Source organism: Macaca nemestrina, chromosome 4, assembly GCF_043159975.1.
Source record: "Macaca nemestrina isolate mMacNem1 chromosome 4, mMacNem.hap1, whole genome shotgun sequence".
Classification (NCBI taxonomy): domain Eukaryota; kingdom Metazoa; phylum Chordata; class Mammalia; order Primates; family Cercopithecidae; genus Macaca; species Macaca nemestrina.
The window spans coordinates 12,803,234-12,826,373 of NC_092128.1; the positions used below are offsets into that span (position 1 = coordinate 12,803,234).

Consider the following 23,140-nt stretch of genomic DNA (forward strand, 5'->3'; position numbering starts at 1 on the left):
CATGCATTTTCTTCTTAGGCTTTTAATTATAATTCGTAAATAGCATTAATTCACAGTTTACTAGTACAGCATAATCAAGCAGCTCACCTTCTTCTCTTAAGTCCTAAATATTTCTTTGCATTGCAGAACATGCAAAAGAAAAAAAAAATTGCCACAGACATTTCAAAAGAAGCAAATATTTCACTTTGCTTTTAAGGACAGATGAAACATTCCTATTTTCATGTTGCAGGTGAAATAAGCAGATATTTCAATAATATAGTAACTTTTCCAAAGGCATATATTATGGCCTGAAAGAACTTTAAAAATTATACTTATAGAACAACTTTGACATTGAAAAAATATTCACTTTGATTTACTGGTTAGTCTCAAGAGAGAACAAAGTTTCAGAGCAAATCAAAATATAAAATTCATATTGCATACTGTAGAAGTATACAAGTTCTGCTTTTATGAGACTTGACAAAGGCTGCTCCATAAAGGAGACCCCAAGAAAAGTTGGGAAATATCTAACACAGGTGAATAACTGAGTGGTTGATATGGAGCATTTGAGCTGTATTCAACATTTTCCCCTTTTCAAGGTTTAACAGTTGTTTTTCCTATAGTAATCACTCAAAAGTGCCATCATGAGGAATAGCCATGCAGAGCATTTTAATCTCAAATCACACAACTTGGTGCTAAAACATTCCATCTGTTTCTTTTGCTGGGAATTCACCACCAACAGTGGCACTTGCTATTTTGACACTTCTAAGAAGGCCCCAGACTAGTAAAGTAATGTAAACCCAACAGTAGAAATCGAATTGCTGGATATTGAATGAAAGGGCTGGCTTACAACCTAAATGAGTGTGAGTCACTCAACTGCCACCACCTGCTTCCACGTTTACAGAACTAGTGCATGGGGACATTATTCAGGTTCTTAGGGGGTCCCACCTACTAAAGAATCAAACCAAACCACACCAGACTAACCAACAATCACACCAACTCTGAGTTTCTGTAGCATCAAACCTCTTGGGAGAGCACAGCATGAGCTCGCTACCAGCCCTGGTACCCCTCCAGCCACACTGATTTCCTCTAAACGTTGAAGTGCCTATACTTAGAGCAGGTGTGCTCTACTCCCTCTTCTGTCCTGACTTTCCCACCTCAACCAGCTTCAAACATTCGAAGTCTCTGGAAGATAACTTAAGATATAAAATATGTTCATGGTAAAGTTTTGAGGTCCCTTGTGAGTCCATTGTCATAGAAAAGACTGATCCCTAGTTGTCTTTTCTAAACTGAAAAATCACCCTAATGGCATAAATGCCACGTAACTTATGGAAGGATAACAAGACTATTGGCAGCCATCTGCCATGCTACATGTGGTGATTTCTGGTAGCATACAATGTAAAAATCACACTCAGTTACTATTAAGAAGGTCATAGAGTACACTGATCAATCTGCTCATCTTCTTAGACTTTTTTTGATACATTTGCTCATGTATGGAAATGCTTTTTATCAGTAGACATAATAGATGTAAATAGTAAACAACGAATAATTTTAGTAAATGAATGTGTGCTTTACAAACACAACATCGTACAATATAACTCGGGGGTATTTACATATTGGTAAGCCAATATTCTCACTATTACATTAGAATAAAAAGGAGTATGCAGACACAGTATCAAACAAGAGGACAGAGTTATTTGGGTAATTGATTAGCTTGATTTTGATGGAATTTTACCAGTTTGAACATAAAGAGACAAGTATTTTTTTCTTCCTTGGTATTTTTATTTCATTATAACCACTGACTTTATTTAAAGGTATATTTCTAATATATTATCAACTGCATAGGTATTTCGTTATTATACTGTGATTTAGCATATGTCTAGAGAGTTGTATGTCCAGGAAGAAGTTACCTCACTTTCTAAGATTCAATTTTACTAAGCTGTGTAATAATATTGTCAATAAGTAACATTAATAATATTAATTAGGCACTTGTTATTGGTAAGGCAATTTGTTAAGCACCTCATATGCATAACATTATTTAAACTTCACAAATAACCTGGAGACTGCATACCAAATCTCCAGTCAGATATAAAAGCAAGACTGAGGTTTATAAGAGGTGCTTCTCCATTCTGACTCAGAAGCCTAGGAGACTAGAATCACAGATTTTAAAAACTGGAATGGATTTTAGAGATAATCTAGTTTTACTCTCTCATAACTACAAAAACTTAAACTTCAAGAGATTGTATACATTGTCTAAGGCTATCCAACTAGTTAGTGGAGTATCTACATCTTTTTGAATTATTTTCCCTCTAATCATGTCATAGAACTACACTATTATACCTTCTATTTATACCCAAAATACTTAATAATGAGACATCATAATTATATATTTTTTAAGTTTTCTTCCTCTAAAGTGTGCTTCTTAATTTTAAAACAAGCAGGAAATTTTTGAAGGTATCTTTCATGATAGATTCAAAGTTTTAAATATTGCTACTCAATGTGTGGTCCACGGATCAGTCTCAGCATTAGCATCATCTGGGAGCATATTAGAAATGTTACATTATATGTTCCACTCCAGACCTACTGAATCAGAATCTTCCAGGTAGTTTATATGCATATTGGCATATGACAAATGCTGTTCTATGAAGTTCCTACTCTTTATACACCAACCTCCACAATACCAGCTCTGGCAGTGGCCAGTGTTGTTACTCAAGGCCAACAGACATCCATGTATGACCACTTGTTGGCTTGTGTTCTAAGTAAACTGATCATCTGTAAAGAACGTATTTTAGGCCAGGCGTGGTGGCTCAAGCCTGTAATCCCAGCACTTTGGGAGGCCGAGACGGGCGGATCACGAGGTCAGGAGATCGAGACTATCCTGGCTAATACTGTGAAACCCCGTCTCTACTAAAAAATACAAAAAAACTAGCCCGGCGAGGTGGCGGCGCCTGTAGTCCCAACTACTCTGGAGGCTGAGGCAGGAGAATGGCGGGAACCCGGGAGGCGGAGCTTGTGGTGAGCCGAGATCCGGCCACTGCACTCAGCCTGAGCGACAGAGCAAGGCTCCGTCTCAAAAAAAAATAAGATAAACTACCTGAGATTGGGTAATTTATAAACAAAGAAAGTTTAATTGACTCACCGCTCCACATAACCGGGGAGTCCTCAGGAAACTTATAATCGTGGCGGAAGGGGAAGCAGACACCTTCTTCACAAGGCGGCAGGAGAGACTCAATTCCAGCACCGGAAACAACGTCCACTTTCAACACCATCGGATCTCCCGAGCCTCACTCACTATCACGAGAACAGCATGGGGGAACCGCCCTCATAATCCAATGACCTCCCTCCCTCCACACGTGGAAATTACAATTCAAGATGAGATTTGTTTGGGGACACAGAGCCAAACCATATCAGATGCATAATCATCTAGTACTTGCTGGTTATTGTTTATTTTATGTCAAATTAGATGAAGCCTAAGCCTTTGGTGTATCTTGCAAAGTTAAGCTGCAACGACGCTGAAATTTTACAAATTATAAAGCAAGACCTATAAGAAGTTTCTATTTGAAGATGCATATTATTCAAGTTCTGGAACAATCTTGTTATAACACTACATTCCTTAAACACAAACAATTGGCATGGAACCCAGGAAGTCGCACAGCAATAAGAATGAAAGGTACATTTTAAAACAATCTTTGGACTTGTTGGCAGCTTATAAACGCATACATCTTTAATAAAATCTGTGGGAGATAATATATTAATATTCTGATTTTAGTAATCAGTTTACTCTGGATATCAAAATATTATATTGTACACCTTACATTTATACGATGAAAAATAAATTAAATGAGAGGATAAACTTCAGTCACTATCTATCCCAATGTATGTAACAACACAAATAATTGAAATCTTATTAAAATAAGCAAACTTTTGAAACAGTAGAACACAATAATGCCAAAAGTAAATTCTTAAGAATATGAGTCATATTACCTTTGTTCACATTAAAAAATAACTACAAATATATTGTAAATATTGGGTTACAGTTATACTCTCAAAAAACGTTATGTGAATGTATGTTAAAATTGGAAAGAACATTACTCATTTTCTTTAAAGTCAGCAATTGATAACGGTTTGGTTCTGTGAATTCACCCAAATCTCTTCTTGAATTGTAACCCTCTTAATCCCCAAGTGCCAAGGGTGAAACTTGATTGGGGGTGATTGGATCATAGGGATGGTTCCCCTACACTGTTCTCATGATAGTGAGTGAATTCTCACAAGATCTGGTTGTTTCTTCAGTGTGGAGCTCCTCCTGCTTCATGCTCTTCTCTCTCATCTGCCACCATGTAAGACGTGCCTTTGCTTCCCCTTTGATTTCTGCCATGATTTTAAGTTGTCTGAGGCCTCCCCAGCCGTGCAGAACTGTGACTCAATTACAACTCTTTCCTTTATAAATTACCCAGTCTCTAGCACTACTTTATAGCAGTGTGAAAACAAACTAACAGCAATAAACAATACACTTTGAAACAAAGGTTATTTAGGAAATTGCCTCTTAAAAATGCTTGCTGTTTCAATAACATACATATGTGTTAAATTATCAAAGTTATTTTTTCGTTAGCAAAATTCTCTAACCTAAATATAATTGAATTATCACAAACTTTACTACTGACCTAAATTCTTTTTTAAAAAATTATTAAGAAACAGACTCTCACTCTGTTATCTCAGCTGGCTGAAATGTAGTGGTGCAATCATTACTCACTGTAGCTTCGAACTCCTGGGCTCATGCAATCCCTCCACCTCAACCTCTCGAGTAGCTAGGACGACAGACACACACCACCATAGTTGGCTAGTTTTTAAATATTTCTTTGTAGAGAGGAAGTCTTGCTATGTTGTCCAGGCTGGTCTCAAACTTCTGGCCTCAGGCGATCCTCTTGCCTCGGCCTCCCAAAGTCCTGGAATTACAGGTGTAAGCCACCGTGCCTGGCCAGTGGTGACATTTCTAAGTAACCCTTGAACTATATCTCATGTAGAAAATATCATCCACAAACAAAATAATTTTTTAACATAATAAAACAAATGTTCCTTTTTCCATATTAAATTTATTTAGGCAACACATATTAACTATGATATAACTATAAAAATTAATATAAACTTCTGGAAACCACAGGCATGCAATATAACTATATGCTAAAGCACTGAAAGGTTCATTTAACAATGCCAGTCTTTCGTCTACAGTTAAAAATTAGACTTTTATTGAAAGATATTTTGGAATGACTATTGCTCAATTATCCTGAATTTCTTTTGGATTTAAATGCATTTTGTGTCATTGCATTAAATAATAAATTTTGAAATAAAAAGCAGTGTTTAACTTCTTTGTGCTTGGGGTCCAGGGAGAAAGAACAATGGATTATTTGATATAAAACAGTCCTGATATTTTTCCTTATTGCCAATATTTAGTGTTTGAAGATGCCTGGACCAGTGCTTTTTCTCTCCCTAGTGTAACCCTGTCTTTCTCCCTCACCTTTGCCTATCTTCCTAGCTGATAGGAATAGTTAAGAGAAGGGCACAGGAGTAAATGAGGAAACCAGAGCAAAGTAAACGGCAAGAGATATTGAGATTTATTCAACATTTCCCAGAGGTAGAAACCAGAGCGCTGATCTCCATTCTCTTTCTTTTCCTATAAATGAAATTGTAATGTCTTCTCCCTTTACTGAAAAGAATATTCAAAAATTGAGGAGGGAAAAAGACAAATGTTTTCCAAGTTAATTGACTTTATCCTAAGCCTTTCAGTCTCTATTTCCAGGAGTTTTGTAATTGTAAAAAAAAGAATGAAAATAAAAATAAAACGTTATACAAATACCTTACCAATCTCTGACACCAATTGAGGCTGGCTGCAAAGCAGGGCACAGTCATGGGTCTCACAGACAGGCCCGAGAGCTCTGCCTAAATCCCAGGACATAGAATGACTAGAATTCACTATGACTTATCAATAGGGCCTTAGTATACATCCCAGAATATAATTTTCCAGTGACCAATTTTCATCATCATTTTTAATGATCCTATCATTTCTAATTCATGCCTTCATTATCTATGTAACAAAAGGTTATTGTTAATTTTGCCTAGACCTTTGCAAGAAAACCACAAGGTTTTTATTACACATAAAGTTGCTTAACATAAATTTCTAATTATAAATATTTTCTGCCTTTCTAGAGATTATAAAACACTTAGGACAGAGACCTTGTATCCCAAGCTTTTGGAATCTCCAGAGCCTACCACAGTCAAATGTTTTCTTTAATAATGCAAACAATGTCTATAAACCTCCTGGTTTCAGTCAAACCTCCAAAACATCTGAACAGTATTTTTAAGGATTTAAAATAATTTCCACTGTTGGATGTCTCAGCTTTCTAATTATTTGGATAGTCTCAAATTCAAAAGTGAGAAATAAATGTCTAATTTCTTTCTATACTTTCCATGGCATTTCAAAAAGCAAGCTTTATATCATCTACACATATGGCCAACAAGTTAGGGTAAAAACATTTATGCATTTGGATGTGTTCTTCATGCTCACAAAGCTCTCCAATTTGCAAATGTCACTTTTCAGAAACATTCATGAGTAAGGTAATTGAATATCTACTACACTGTAAAATAATCTATATTAAGTAGATATTTTGCAGTATTTAATAATTTTTATCGTATTTTATAATATTTGAGTATACTTTTCTATTAAGTGACTTTAGTTAACTAGCATGCCTTTTGGTAAAATATAGCAATATCATATATTGTTGCATATAATATGAAAATATAAAAATTCAATTAACATAGATTTGATATGCCATCTTTCCTTCAATTAAGTCTTTCTTAATGTATTTGAATGATATTTTTATCTCTTTTTTGGCCATTTACATGAGTTACTATGTGGACATTAGATAATATATTGGTCTAATCTTTGCTAATTCTGCGAAACTGTAATTTCTAGCTTCCCAAATACATTCCCGAAATAAATGTAAGACGCAATTACAAATTATTTTTCAAGATTTTTTATAGACCTTATTCTAGTATTATACCCATAGAAACTGTATAATAAATATTTAATGCATTTTAAAATAACAAAAAATAAAAATCGTTAAAATTGATTACCATCATGTGCCTGTGTCTGCACATTCTGTATTTAATCCTACAGCAAGCCTTTGATAAGTTGCCTTTATTTTGCAATTTTGCATGTTAGAAATCTGGGTCTCAAAAGTTTAGATAATTTGTCCAAGGTGACCCAGGAACAGAGCTAACAACCAAACCCCAGCTATTCTGAGACAAATGCCTGTGTGCTAATAACCACTGCAAAATACTTTCCCCAAAGAATATGTAGACTATTCTCAAACACTGTTAATACATCTACCAAATCAATGTCAATACATTTCAGCAAGTAATTACTATAAAAATAATTTTCAGCAATGCTATAGAACATTAGATTGCAGCGATCTTTATTTTAGGAGCTCGTAGGACAGGATACCCATTCATAGTAAAGGACTATTTATCTCTTACATACATGGAGATTAGCTTGGACGATGGAGACAAATTGCCACAGATAATGAAGAGAGTTGGGCACCCTGCCATAGAGAAGATACCTAATATTTTAAACTAATCGATGATGGATCAATAAATAAATACATGCATACATTTATAAAACACATAATAGTATTCCAATTTTTGCTTGCTTTGATGAAGTTGGCCTAATCAAATCTTACATTTCAAGCTGAATTAAAGTAGATTTCAAATGTTTTTGGTTTACATAATCATACACCTACAACAAAAGGAAGCCAAATAGAAACAGATATAATTTTTCAAAATCCTTTTAAGACTGAATATACTTTAAAATACACCAAAAAAAAAAAAAACCACTATACCTCCCCACAATTATCCCTCCCCACACCTAAATCTGTGCAGTGAATTCCATGTACAGCAATGCATATGCTTTTCATTCTAGATAGCCCAGCAGTCCCAATCATTTTTAGCACCAGGGATTGGTTTTGTGGAAGACAATTTTTCCACAGATGGGGGTTGGGGGTTGGGAGGGGATGAGGGGTTGTTTCCAGGATGATTCAAGTGCATTACATTTATTGCGCCCTTTATTTCTATTATTATTACATTGTAATACGTAATGAAATAATTATACAACCCACCATAACGTAGAATCAGTGGGAGCCCTGAGTTTGTTTCCCTGCAACCGGATGAGCCCATCTGGTGTGATGGGATGCAGTGACAGATCATCCGGCATTAGATTCTCATAAGGCACACGCAACCTGGATCCCTAACATGAACAGCAAGATAGAGTTCACGTTCTGTAAGAATTTTATGCTGCCGCTGATCTGACCGGAGGTGGAGCTAAGACGGTAATGGTAGCGATGGGGAGCAGCTGGAAATACAAATGAAGCTTCATTCCCCAGGCCACTGCTCACCTCGTGCTGTGCGGCCCAGTTCCTAACAGGAACCCACTGGGGTTGGGAACCCCTGAGATATACAATTTGGCAGACAGTCAAGCACATCTATGGATCATACAGCTTTCATGATGCTTATGTTTAATAAAACTGGTAAAATGTATATTATTCTGTCTTATCAAAGATAAGAAATGCTTACTGCCTATACTTTTTCTTTTTTTCTTTTTCTTTTGTTTTTTGTTTTGGAGATGGAGTTTCACACTGTCACCCAGGCTGGAGTGCAGTGGCGTGATCTCGGCTCACTGCAACCTCCACCTGCTGGGCTCAAGCGATTCTCCTGCTTCAGCCTCCAAACTAGCTGGGACTCTAGACACACACCACCATGCTCTGCTAATTGTAATTTTAGTAGATATGGGGTATCACTATGTTGGCCAGGCTGGTCTCGAACTCCTGGCCTCAGGCGATCCGCCCACCTCGGCCTCCCAAAGTGCTGGATTACAGGCATGAGCCACTGGACCCAGACCGACTGCCTACATTTCTAACTAGTGAAAATTTGTTTTCTATTTGCTGATAGACAATTAAGCGGGATAATTTACTCTTTCAAAATTTTCTTTTCATTATATGTTTAACAGAAGACTAATTCCAAAACCACTAAATATTTCCTCATCAAAGTGACTTCCAAACTTGGCCAGTGTTGGAATTGTGAAGTTGTCCTCGTTTTCTTGGAACAGTCTTTTCCTGCTGTTTGCTTGGCTTTTTCTTTAGGTTTTAGCTAACATGTTATAATAGAAAGGGATTCCTTCATCACTCACTGATGACCTTACCTCTGGACTAACTGGAATGATTCAATAATTTCAATTTCTATTTTGTCATACCTATTCAATAAAAGAGAAATTTAAGGTCCATTATTAAGATAAAAGATTAGAAAATGGACAGTGCAAATAATTTTGAAATTTAGAGAGCATAAGTAGGATATGTGACTTCATAGAAGCATAGAATTAAATGGCAATTTTTAAACTAAAATTTAGAAAACTGAATGTGTTATGTGGAAGCTGCTAAAGTGGATAATAAACAAAATAATTGGAAGATACTTTTAGTTCCAGGCCTAGATGATTAATCGTTCCAAAACAAGCTGATGCTCAATGCATGTTTCTGAGTAGTCCCTCTTGACCCATTTCTTAAGGAGCACACATCCAGGAAGGAAGTGCTTGAGTAGCTGGCATGGTTTGTCTCTAGCTCCACCACCTGAGACTTTGTCCTCTGAAATCCATATGTGGAAACAAGCACAGTATGAGAGATCCTCTAAATACTGTAATTACACACGTATAAATGAACAAATAGCAGATCTAAAAGCTTTTTTGAAAAAAAGGTCCTATTGATGCCAATTTGATAAAAGAAACAATGTCATTTTTATTTGCAATATTCTGAAATCTCTCTTTGAAAGTAGATACAGGATTCTGATTTTGCCAACAACACATTTTAAATTCCAAAAATTTATATGTGCGGTGATTATACAGTCTTTGTAAAACTAAAATGCCTCAGATTATTGCATATAATAATTACCTATTTTCTCACAACATGAAGACTACTCAAATTGCAGTAATACTTTTCTAATATACTTTGGGCAAAGAGTAGATAATATTTAAGACTTAAAAATGTTTTATTTCACATTGGGCAAATAAGTATAAACTATCCTTTAAAATAACTGGAATTGTCCTATTACTTTTAAACAACAGTCCCCTTAAATATTTCTTTGTTTCATTTTTGGTTTTGACTCATACAGACATGTCAGTTTTAAGGCAACTTTTTTTCTGTAATACCAGGATTTAACACTGGTTGTGTACCTGGAAATATCTGGGTAATTTGGAGGATATAAGTAAATACAAATCACAGCGTTTTATCTTAAGGAACGTGTTTGTCTTCAAGGTATTAGTTAGGTATCTATAAAAGTAGTAGTGACCAAGTATTAAATTATATTTAATTAGATTCTGTGATGTCTGTCTTCAAGTATTTTACAGCAGTAGAATATTGGGTTAATATTAAGCTTTTATTATATGAGAAGCCCAACTAGAACTACCGGCTGGAATTTATGGGACTGTAAATCTGTGTCAATGTAAGGGAAGAACTTGACGAAAGTAAGAACTGTATAAAAATGGAAACAGTGAGCTTTAAAATGTTTGAGCATCCTTATACTTTGAATATTACAGCAGAGAGGTATTTGGGCTCATTTCATGTAATGGTATAATGCAACCAGTACAGTGCCTAGTATGATGAAACATGTTTAGTAAAGTCTAGTTCCTTTAATACAACCATTCCCTAATATCTATCACCCTAAGGGAAAAAGGAGAGGCTCCGCTCATGCAGATTGCGGACTAACAGAAAAGAGTCCTTATTGTGTTTTTAGTAGGCATCCACTGCAGGGATCATTGTGAAGAATATAAAATTTGAAACAGGCTTAGCTAGACTGGCCGACTTTGAAATGGTTAAGAAGTGTGTACTAAGCTGCAAAGGTAAAGATGAAGAGAGAATTTAAAATATAAACAAATAGAATAGAAGTACCTATTTTTGTAATTACGAAATTATATTTTTGTCATATTAAAAATGGAAATGAAATTCATTGACATTTCATAACAACTTCAACAATATCAACTCATCTGCTGGATTATTACACACTAAATACATATAATTATCAAGTTTTTCGGAAGCTACGGCTATCATTTAGAAAATTTGGTGACATCTTAAGTACTCTATTTAAAGTACTTGTTAGGTGCAATAATTATTTTGTTGACGCATGTCTTTAATTTGCATGTAGATAACAAATAATTCTTAATAGCTTCTGGAAAGGACAATCAGGCTCTGGTTTAAAGGCATGTAACCAGCCATGTGGCTTAAGAAAAGCACAGAAAATCTTTTAAAATAAAATCCTGTAGAAAAAGGGTTGCAGAAGTCATAAGCTTTCATAGCATGGTTTCAAATTTCCCTTTTGATAGATACACATTTACTTATCAAATGAGGAAAATATTTGTGGTTTTTTCTTTTAAAATATATTTCTCGCCTTCCTTCTGTTGTCGACACTTTGGGGGTAATTTCTCACTTTAATATCAGATGATTCGAGGTGGTTTTCATTATTTGTCATCACTGTGTTCCTTCTAAGTCCAGAAACCAAAGAATTTGTCTGCTGCGTCTTAGCATTTCACCTGTGATTAGAGCAAATATCCACAGGGAGGTGGTGATACGTCAATCTGCTCCAAGATTCTGAGGCTCGGACCATCAATGAGTTTCCTCTAAATCAGCATAGATAAAACAGGAAAAGTGAAAGGAGGGGACAAAATGTAAGAAGGCGTAAGAGAAATATGATTCGAAACAGCGTGTTGTGTTAGAGAAGCTGCAAAGATCTCAGTATGGTTGGTTAGATTATAGAGTGCAAGTGTTGGGTTAGGAGGAGACTAAATTTAAGAGACAGGGAAGAACTAGAGAAATGTAGTACTATAACAAGATTTGTGTTTTGGGAAAGTATTTCTGGCATAGATATAGATGACAAACTAGAGGGGGAAAGATTAGAATCAGGGAGACATACCAGGAGGCTACTAAATTAATGCCTGGAGGGAAATGCTGAAAATCTTAACTATAGAAGCTGTGATAGGAACGGAGAGCAAGGGGTGGATACAAGAAATATTTAAGATTAGGACTGGAAAATATTTTAAAGACAAATATTTTCCCACTGCCATGAAAGCAAAAGGAAAAGTGATTTTCTCAGCAGCACTCTCAAAGAAAGCTTTATGGATTAGATATTGTATGAAATGAACACTCAAAACTGTGCCTATAGATTAAACAATGATCATCTTTTAACTTTAGTAATAGCAATCATATTTACAGTTTTAGATTCAGGCTTCAACCTTTCATGAGAACTGATTTTAAAACAGCTTTTATTTATAGCTGACAAAGCATTTTAAGGAATATTTTACAGAGCTTTATGTAAATGTTTTCACTACGTGACTATTACATGTATTTCAGTAGTACTCAAATGATAGAACTACATTGTAAAAGTACCTTATTGTGAAGAAGAACACAAATGACATATTATATATTCTGATTTAATGTGCTACCATTGAAAGAGCTGCATTCCTCTCTTTGTTTCAAATACACTTCTTCATTGTTTACCAATGTAATTTTTAAGTCTCCAGAACATATAACAAAGTCATCAAGGAATAAGTAAACAATAAGATAGAAACATTATGCCAATATGTTTTTTTCCTTTATATACAAGCAATCAAGCCTTAAAATGTTGCCTAGATGCAAGCTGAAACTTCTTAGTTAGAGAACGTGAACACGGAGACAGCACTTCACTCTCAGCCAGCTGTGCCACGGTAAAGAGCACAGGATCTGGGAATAGGCCAAGCTGGTGGCCCAGGTAAGTTACTTTTCCACGTGTCTCTGATTTTTTCGTTTGCAAACTGAAGCACTGTTACAAGAAATCAATGACCTAGTACACATAAAGAGTAGTGCCTGATTTGAAAGGCTGGGAAGAAAGATTTAAGAAGAAGTCAACACAACAAATATTAGCTAAAATTTATGTAATACAAGCAGAATATTTTATAAGTATAACATGTACTGCTGCCTGGAGTTCTAGAAAAGGTTGATTGATGCTGAAAATTTAAATTGTTGCAGAATTTGTGGAACTCAATCAGGCAGCATTTATTAACCAAAAACTATACATCTTTTTTGATCAAGCATCCCTGTCTCTGGAATCAATTCCACAAACGTAACCCCCTCAGTATCTAGAAGCTTGGAATAAGGTTGTTTTTGCTTATGTTCTTAATGGTAGAAGCAATGTTAATACCCAACCATGGCACATTTTTATCTCTGACACAGTACTGTTTTTGTCAACTGACACAATAAAATAGTTATTCTTAATTCCGTACTGTGGACATACAAAAAACACAATTAACTGTGCTAGCATTCCCTTTTAACTAGTCATAACTTAATAACTTAAATGCTTATGTTAAGGTGTTTAAATAAAACTTACATATACTACAGAAGTGCATGAGGCATGATGAAATTTCATTTTTGGAAATGTCATTACTGCCATTAAAAATCTCTTCTGCAAGTTAAGCATACATTTTAACATATTCTTGAGGTATGAGGACATTAACCAAGTGATTTAAATCATACGTGTATTTTATTAGCTGAAAATCTGCTGGTTTTGGTACTATATGTAACTTGAGTAAAAAATAAAGTTTTATTCTAAATACCAAATCTGATGGGATTATACATGGTTGTCTCGCATATTGTGTGGAAAAAGATTCTATGGTCATATTTAAATCCACTGAATAAAATACCATGATGAATTATTAACATTAGTATTCACGGTGGCATGAAACTCATTGTGTTATTGTTGTTATGAATACACAGAAAAAAATGACTGAATCATGAGTTCTTCAGTTGGTTGACATTAAAAACATTAAACTAATATAATCATTCTCATAATCTAAAAACCTGATAGTCATATTTTATTTTCCAGACTATTTTTATTTGAACAAAAAAAGTTTCAAATACACTATGTAAAAATTTACATTTTAAATTAGAATTTATTAGCAATTAAGCAATTTAATGCATCACAGGCCATTATTTAACATGTACTTAATAAATTTTAAAAATAAGACCCATAAAATATGCTATAATTTCACTATGTGACATAATTAGGCTGAAATTTTTTCATGTAGTTCTGTTTATGAATTTTTGCCCAATGTCTGAAAAAGACATATATATATATATATAAAAATAAATAAAAAATATATACACACATAGTCTGTACTTATAATGTTACTTAATAATTTGGTTCCCATTAAGAGGCAACTGCTTAGAAAAATGAGTTAACAGTGACAAAATTTAATCCACAGGTGTTTTCTGCTAGTTCAAAATAACTACTTGAGTCTATGATACAGAAGTGACAATAAACACCTTTAATTTTTTTTTTTTTTTTTTTTTTTTTTTTTTACTTTAAGTTCTGGGATACATGTGCAGAACGTGAAGGTTTGTTACATTTGTATACATGTGCCATGGTGGTTTGCTGCACCCATCAACCCGTCATCTACATTAGGTATTTCTCCTAATGCTATCCCTCCCCTAGCACCCCACCTCCCGACATGCCCCAGTGTGTGATGTTCCCCTCCCTGTGCCCATGTGTTCTCACTGTTCACCTCCCACTTATGAGTGAGAACATGCAATGCTTGGTTTTCTGTTCCTGTGTTAGTTTGCTGAGAATGATGGTTTCCAGCTTCATCTATGCCCCTGCAAAGGACATGAACTCCTTTTTCACGCCTGCATAGTATTCTATGGTGTGGATGTGTCACATTTTATTTATCCAGTCTATCATTGATGGGCATTTGGGTTGGTTTCAAGCCTTTGCTATTAAAAGTAGAAGCACCTTTAATTTTAAGAGAATTTTCTTAGAGGTATTATTTTATTTGGCATATCATGGTATTTCACCACTTAATAGACTGTTTTTTTAACAATACAAACTGTGCATATTAATTTTTTCCATGTATTCCTTTCAAATAATACCATAATTGAACAGCATAGATGACATTATAACAGTAAATAAAAATTATGGGTCCAGGTAAGATTTTCCTTTTCACATACTATTTCAATATGACATCTAATGCATAGAGGTGAGCAAATCCTTGCTGAATTTAATTAAACTTTACATAACTTGATTCCATCTTAGATGTCCCACACAACACAGGTTTAGTGACTCTGACAGTGCATATGCAGGTCACACCTCTATTGCCTGCCATTTTCTATGATTCACATGCCCAATCACCATCCCAGTGCAGATGAAGAAGGGTGTGAATGTACTAGAAAATGTAAGGAAAAACTTATATATGTTTGGGGAATTTTTCCTGGTATTCTCAGGATCTAATTTCACCTCTTTCCTAAACATAAAAACATTAAAGCATATATCACTGTTTATGTTTATGAGGGTATTTCAAGCAAACCTAAATCATAAGGTAAATACAGAATATGGCCCCCAGGAGCTCCTCTGTATTTTCTCAACATTTTTACAGTACACCAAAAATATGTGATCTTCAGCAAGCAAATTCAGAGCCAACAACCACATCTTTGTGTCTAGATTTCCTACTATCAGGGGAGGCTTTAAAATCTGCAGTGTCATAAAAAATCAGTTACTTCAAGCTGTTATTATGAATAGCTGCCTCCAAAGTGAACTAAAGAAAAGTTTAAGAAGATGTTTTTCAAAACTTACAATTGAGGAAAGAATCAACTTTGTCTTCTAAGTGCAAATTCTTTGTTGGAAAGAATAATTGGTTTAAAACATTTAACCTTCATGATTTTACAGAAGGATCATGAAGTAACAGCCAACTAAAGGTATATATAATTTACTAAATAGTTACATGGACAGGATGAAATTGGATGTGTACTGGCTAAAGTTTGTAAATAGGCTGTATTTTAAGTGACGATGTTATTTACTACAGATAAATAAATGGTATTCTAAGCATCTCTATAAAATAATACCACTAATAGCACTCGGTAGGAATATGAATGAATGAATGAATGAATGAATGGGAGGGTTTGGAAGTCCTAACCAGAATAAGGCCAAATCTTCAACTCAATATCGAGTAGAAAAAACAAGTCTTATTCTTTACTGGTTTCTAAACTGTGCAGAAATTATTTCATGTTCATTTAGTTTGATATCAATCTTATTGTTGGCAATTTGTGATTTTAGTCAGTGCAGTAAATGTCAGTCCCTTCTCTGAGTTCTAGATTAGAAAATAACTCGCAGAGAGGAAATAACATTCTTTATATAAGTATTGCTGATACAAAAGAATAAGGCTTACATGTGTGATACAGTGGGATTCATTAACCTTACTTCTAAAATTAAACAGAGTCTCAAGCCATAGGAAGAACCAAACACCATAAGTCTCTTCGTGCTATCACTATTAGTGCAGAGGCAAAGCCTACTTTTATCTATCGTTCAGCAGAATCTATTCTTTCTGCAGGCAGCCTGGAAGGAGAAAGCAGGTGCTGAGCTAAGCACATCTAGGTAATTTTCCCATAGTCACCAAATAGGTAAGTAACTCTACCTAACATAGGAAGGAATGAATGAACTGTACACATAGACTCTAAGAGTGTGATAGATGGACTTTTCTTTCCATAAAAGGAACTGTTAGGATGGAGAAAGAGGAAGCACCTCCACATTCCAACATCCTTATCTGCTCAGAACTAAAACATACAGGTTCTATAGAGCCCAGGAGATGGGAAAATCCAGTGTTTTAGTGAATCACTCTGTTACAAGTATTCTTTTCAAGGCTTTCATTTGAAAATTAACAGCTGTATACAAATGATTGCATCATTATTCTTACTTATTAAAATGGCAAAAATAAGCATATAATTTATTCAGCAGCCCAATATTAGTTGGTTGTAGAAATATACCTTATGTTTCTGATAACTACTTATCTTAAAATATGCATCTCTCTAGAAACAGAAAACAGCCAGTTTCAGATACTTGTATAAATATAAAATTTTATTTTATTTCACACAACACTGGTTTTGAGGCTTAAAATTACTATATACCCTGTTTTATAACTTTGCAAGTAGTAAAAAATGATAAAGTAAAGCACTTCTCAAATCGGGACTAGATACGGGAAAATCTTTAAAGTACGTGTTTTTTTTCTTCATCCCACTGACATCAATCACTAAACAGACAACTTGCCCAAGTTGGATCTCCATATGTTTAATATTTTAAAGAAAAGCACATTTGAATTAAGAATTTCTGAGCCTAGATCTCTCCTTCTTCTGTATACCATTTACAACAAATACAAAAATCTACTTCTTAAAAAGAGAAGACAAGTGTAGACATGTCACATTTCTTTTCTTTCAATCATAAAAAAGATTCACAAGACAAGAAGCTTTCTGCAAACTTTAAGAGATTTGATTAAGTTTTTGTCTAGAAGAATTTACTAATAAGGAATAGTGAATTAAATCTAAAAGAAATTATACAACTTGAAAGGTTTTGCCACTTAAAATAGACAAAAAAAAAATATATCATCATGCATTTCTTAACAATAAGGATATACTTTGAGAAATGTATCCTTAGGCAATTTTGTCCTTGTGCCAACATCATAGAGTACACAATCACAAACCTAGATAGTATAGCCTACTACACACATAGCATAGACTGTATGGTATGGGCTGTTGTGTCTGGGCTACAAACCTGTACTGCATGTTATTATACTGAATACTATAGGCAATTATAACACAATGCCTATTTGTGTATCTTATCATATCTAAACATAGAAAAGATACAGTAAAAATATAATATACAAGATGAAAAATGGCACACCTCTATATGACAGCTCCATTATAATTTTATGGAATCACCATCATACATGTGGTCCATCATTGAACCGAAATGTCATTATGGGGCACATAACTGTAAGATTTAAAATATGATATGTACTAAACAACTTTGATATCATCTAAAATGATATGTTGTAGGTTTATAACTGCATAAAGGTTAATAAGACCTAAATTAAATTTGTGGATTAATTTTTTACCCAATTTTGCCATATATTGATGGTAAAGAGTAAAATTTGAACAATGATTCTCATTTCCTGAATATCTGTGCCTATAATAAAATCGAGATTATATATTTCTCTCCAATTCGTTAATAATAATATTATTAGTTTGTGTTAAGTAAATAATGTACTACACTCTATCAACCAATGAATTTTGCTTGCCTAAAGCTCCTTTTAAGTTTAAATTGTTTTTATTAAGACAAATTCATTACTATGTTCAAGGTCTCTATAAACCAGCAGTATTTGTTTTTATATGCATTTTCATATTTTACATTTAAAATATACCATTTGGGGAGAAGTATATGAATTGAGGAAGAGAAAATAGACTAATATACTATTGCTTAATATTGTTGCATTAGTTACTTAAAATAATTGCACTGGAAAAGACCTCTCTGTAAACTTGTAAACAATTTAAATCCCTTGAATGGTGTTTTAAAAAATATATAAATATGCACATTTTTACATATAATATTACAATATAATATATGTGATATATTAAATATGTATCTATGTACTTTATAACATGTATTCAAATGTTTTTATCAAATATATACATACAAATACATATATATTTATACAAACATATATGAATGTGTGTATATATACACATGTATAAAATCTTATTTGTTAGAGAATATTTGAATCAATTCAAAGCACATTTCCCAAATGTGATGGTCATGAAATCATAGGTTAATAGTTCTACGAAATGATGTAAATTAGCCTTTATGAGAGATCATTTATCTCAGTGAAAATTCAGTTAACTCTAAAAAGTGAATTTATTAAACGCTAGCTTGCACTCCTAATCATTTAGAACTGCACCGTCAGGATCTTTATAATGTGTTCAAATAAATGCAACTCCCTAAGAGTAAAAGATTTTCTTTAAACTTCCCACGTGTGTACCGTGTATCTACATTTACAGGAAGGGAAGATACACGATTCGTTCCATCAGCTCAGCAGCAGTTCATTTTCACTATCTGCAAATAAATTAGATTATATTTTTACATAACCATAGTGATGAGCTTTGTTTTCAAGTTTATTCTAGTCTGCTTGTACAACACATAGTATTAACAGCTTTTATATGTGTGTCGACAGAGAAAAAGAAGTAAGTCATAAGCAAATACATATTTGAAATGCATTTGTTGTGAAATAAATATCTTCTGTCCCTCATATTAAAAAGGTATTTAGGAACAGAAAGTTTTAGCATACTCATTACATTTTAAAAATGTGTACCAAAGAAAAATGATAGCTCTAGATTTTCATGCTACTTTTTGTCTTGTGATGACCTCTCCTGGTTGAGTTGCTCATTATCTTAGATTCATGTAGTTTCCATCTTTTTCTCCCTTGAATGTTTTTGGTATTAAGAATATAACTATCGTATTTTCCTTCAGAGCTACATATAAAGTAAATAAACCTGTTCATTAATGTAAAGTACAATTGATAGTTAAAGTACTGAATCCATGAAGCTCATTCTAATCAATAAAGTTCTGTAGCATCCTTATTATCTAATTCATTTCCAGGATACAGTGCAACTTTGCATTTTGGTCACACAGTTTAAATTCAAACGAAATAAAAAGCCACCTTAATTAAGCCATTATACATTTTTAAACAATAGAGAATAAAAGCCAAGTTAATAAAAAATCTTAATGGCCGTAACTATTAACTATCTTAAAAGTAATTGTTTCTATGTTCTCTGTCTTGGAATTCTAACTAAAAAGTTAAAAACTCAGAAAACATTTCTGAAATAACAACTTTTTCTATCTTAAAATGCATTAACCCAATGGCTGCCAGTGTTCCATTTGCTACACATGGCAAATGTTTCAGATGGACCCATCATAATTAAAGTATACAGAGTGATGAAACACGGAACCCAGGAAAAACCCTGGATATGAGGACCTTCAATCACTGAATAGAATACATTTAACATATAAGCAGTTTATTTTCCAGGAAAAGTGGCAGGAAATTCTATATAACCAGACCTTGAAACAGAAACAATTTCATCAAACTAGTTTCCCAATGATAGAGTTACATATTTGTGTAAATATCAACAGCAATCATTATATCCCCATAATTTCTGTTTAAATTTATAAAATTGACATAAATATTAACAATATTTAACTCTTTGTGATTTAACTTGTGTTATAAATAATGCTATACAATGTTTTCAAGTTCATTACAAACTTAGATTGCCAGTTAGTTTTTCTCCTTATCTTTAAATATTGTGAGAAAAGAAAAGCTAATACTGTACTTACGAAGATACGTCAAAACAGTAATACTGACTCATCACAGGATACTATATAGTAGATTCCTTATTGCAACTTAAAATGTCCCTTTTCAATGCTATTCCTGTTGATATTTACCACCACAATAAGAACACTATTAACAAAGATGTATTAATATATCCCAAAATCTTATAAACAAAGAGAAGACTACTTCGCATATGAAGAATTCTGGAAAATATTAAACTTTTTTTTTTCCTAAATGGACAAAAAAAAAAGAAAGAAAAAAAAAACAACTTCCTTTTAAACGCTGAAATCTCCATGATAATTCTTTACCGACTTACTCATTCTCAGAAACAAGTACGCACTTATGAATATTATCCGAATATTCCTATAGGCAGTCTTTCTAGTGTTTAACTCTTTCTGAACCAAAGGAACAATCACGCATTTCCTCTCTACATGCACAGTATGCACTTCTAAAGGAATGCAGAAAATGGGCCAGAATCTTCCATTTCTTTCTAAACCTCGTGAAAATATGGGCAGTCTAACACACACACACACACACACACACACACGCACACAGTTGATTAAAATGCAGAGATATACATATTGAATAGAATTATTTTCCTGAAAACTCTATTAAGAATCTGCTTATTACTACATTAACGACGCTTTGCACTGAGTGTCCCAAGTCCCGTACTGCATCAGTCATATCCATGATATCAAAGTATCAAATAATTAAAGCAATTTCAGTTACAATTTCACTGCCTTCCATTTTAATAAGCAAGTACTAAATGGGCATTAACTTTTTAAGGGGACGGGAGAGGCTAAAGAGGCTCTATAGGTGCCCAAACTGTTTAAAATATGCTCCTCTTGTTAACCTCAACCCCATGCTCGTTAAGTTATAACCATAAATAAAAATAAGAAACTTGGTTTTGCCATGGTCTTCACTTTTCATTCACTGACCTGCCTAACCCAAATGCAGTTAACACTCCCTGCACAAACAACTCTTAAGAAGCTGCCATCTACACCAGTCTCTCTAGCCAAGCTCTTGCTAACCGATCACCAAGACCAGGAACAACTTTCCAGAAACATCACCAGCGTCACAACCCTGTCTCTTCCAAAACAGAAACGCTGGGTTTCGAGTTTGTCTACTGCAGTGGCTGCAAGTGTGTGACAGCGGAGACACACACATATCAGGGTGCGAGCACTGCGATGTACTTCGGAGTTGATACCCCGGTGCCAAACATCAATGCCGCACTGAAACTGCTCCAGCGAGAGCGAGGAGACGGCTACTTACGGGACGTGGAGGGAGCCGTCCAGGCTCTGCAGAGGCAGCTGCTGACAATCCACAGCAGGAGCACTGCCCCGCAGCCGGCGCGCGGAGCCGCCAGCATCCTTCGCCTCCCGGCCGGCGGCGCTCCAAGAGCTCGTTGCGGAGATGCAGTCTGTCTCTCCGTAGGGTTCTTGAAGGGAGATGGGCTGTCCTCAAATACGCGAGGAAGCCAAGCCCCTCCCGCTTCCTCTTCTCCCCTCACCCGCCTCCAGGCTCCAGTTCTTCTGGGTTTGGAGCAGCAGGGGTGTCTCAGCCTTCGTTCTCCCTCCGTGCGGGTATTGCCTCTTGCACTGTTCGCCAGTGCAATGCCGGGGGAGGAAATTCAAACCAAGAAGGCAAAGGAGGGGGAAGAGGGGAGGGGACGGACACCTACCCCGCCCTCTCCTCGAAAAAAAAAAAAAATCACCAAAGGACGGGGGAGGGGGGTAATCAGAAGAGCGGAGGCTGCAGAAGAGGAAGGCAGAGCGACGGGGACGGTGGTGCTGCTGTTGCCACTGCGGGAGAGCGCTCCCTCCGCTGCCGGGCAGCGTGACTCGGGGGCTTTCCAGTTGCCCGTCAGCTCACATGGAGGGCTTGTGTATGTGGGGAGCGCGCAGCGCAGCCGGGGCGCACGCACGGCCTCAGCGCTGCGCGGCGCGGGGAAGCATCTCCCGAGCGGCGGAGCGCGAGCAGCGGCAACGGCGGCGGAGAGCAGGAGACGCCGCCGCCGCCAGCGCCTGCGAGCCCGGGCGGCGAGCGAGGCGGAGGGAAGCCCTCCCTTCTCTTCCCTTTTCGGTCCCCTCCTCGGCTCCTCCTCCGCCTCCGCCTCCTCCTCCTCTTCCTCCTCCTTACCGTACCCCTCTGGCTGTCAAAACCCTTCTGCCCTGCCCTGGCCTCGTTTGAAAGCAAAAGGGAGACTGAGCCGACCGGCCGGGGCCCATCAGCTGGGGCGGGGGCGAAGGAAGGAGGCGCGCGCGTCTCCCTTGGCGGGAGGTGATGCTGTCCGCGGTGCTGAAGTTGGGGATTTGCCGTGTAATCCTAGAACCCTGCTCCAAACCTGGCTGCTCCCCACCCGGCTGCAGGAAGGAGAACACCCTCTCTCGGATGCCTTCTCTTTTCCTTCTCTCCTCCCCTTCAGATAGAGATGGTACAGGCTCCTGGAGCTCCGGCCCCCCGGGAACCACAATCAGGCGTCCGACAGTCAGGTCTTCCGAGTGGTCCTAACACCAAGTGATGGTGCTAAACATCCTGACCGACTGGAGCAGCGAGAGAGGACTGCAGATGCCGTTAATGCACATGTTTTCGATATGTAATTAATTCATACTCATACATATGCACACGTACACCAAACACACGCTGCTGCCAGGAGAAACTACACTAAGGCAAACACGCACACAAACACAAACACAAAACGGAAATACATAAGCAGGCATATGGGTAACTACTTCAAGGTACCTGAGGCATTGCAAGCACTAAGAATTAAGAATGTTTAGAGATACCTAGATTTTCTATTCACATTTAGATAATTTTAATAATAATTATCAAGCTCTTCTCCCAGCTCACAGCTCCTCACACTCTACACTCCATGTGTTTTTCTTCCATCTAGTCTACTTA

The 23,140-nt window shown here is 35.9% G+C and overlaps 1 protein-coding gene across 1 annotated transcript in view; it reads right to left on the reverse strand.

Moving 5' to 3' along the window:
* LOC105474842 (contactin associated protein 2) overlaps positions 1–22,815 on the reverse strand; it is a 2,256,224-nt gene extending 2,233,409 nt beyond the window's left edge. Inside the window, exon 1 of the mRNA XM_011729645.2 lies at positions 21,512–22,815. Coding sequence (XP_011727947.2) covers positions 21,512–21,608 — 97 coding nt within the window. The 5' untranslated portion in view covers positions 21,609–22,815. The remainder of the gene's footprint in view (positions 1–21,511) is intronic.
* Between the last annotated feature and the right edge of the window lie 325 nt (positions 22,816–23,140).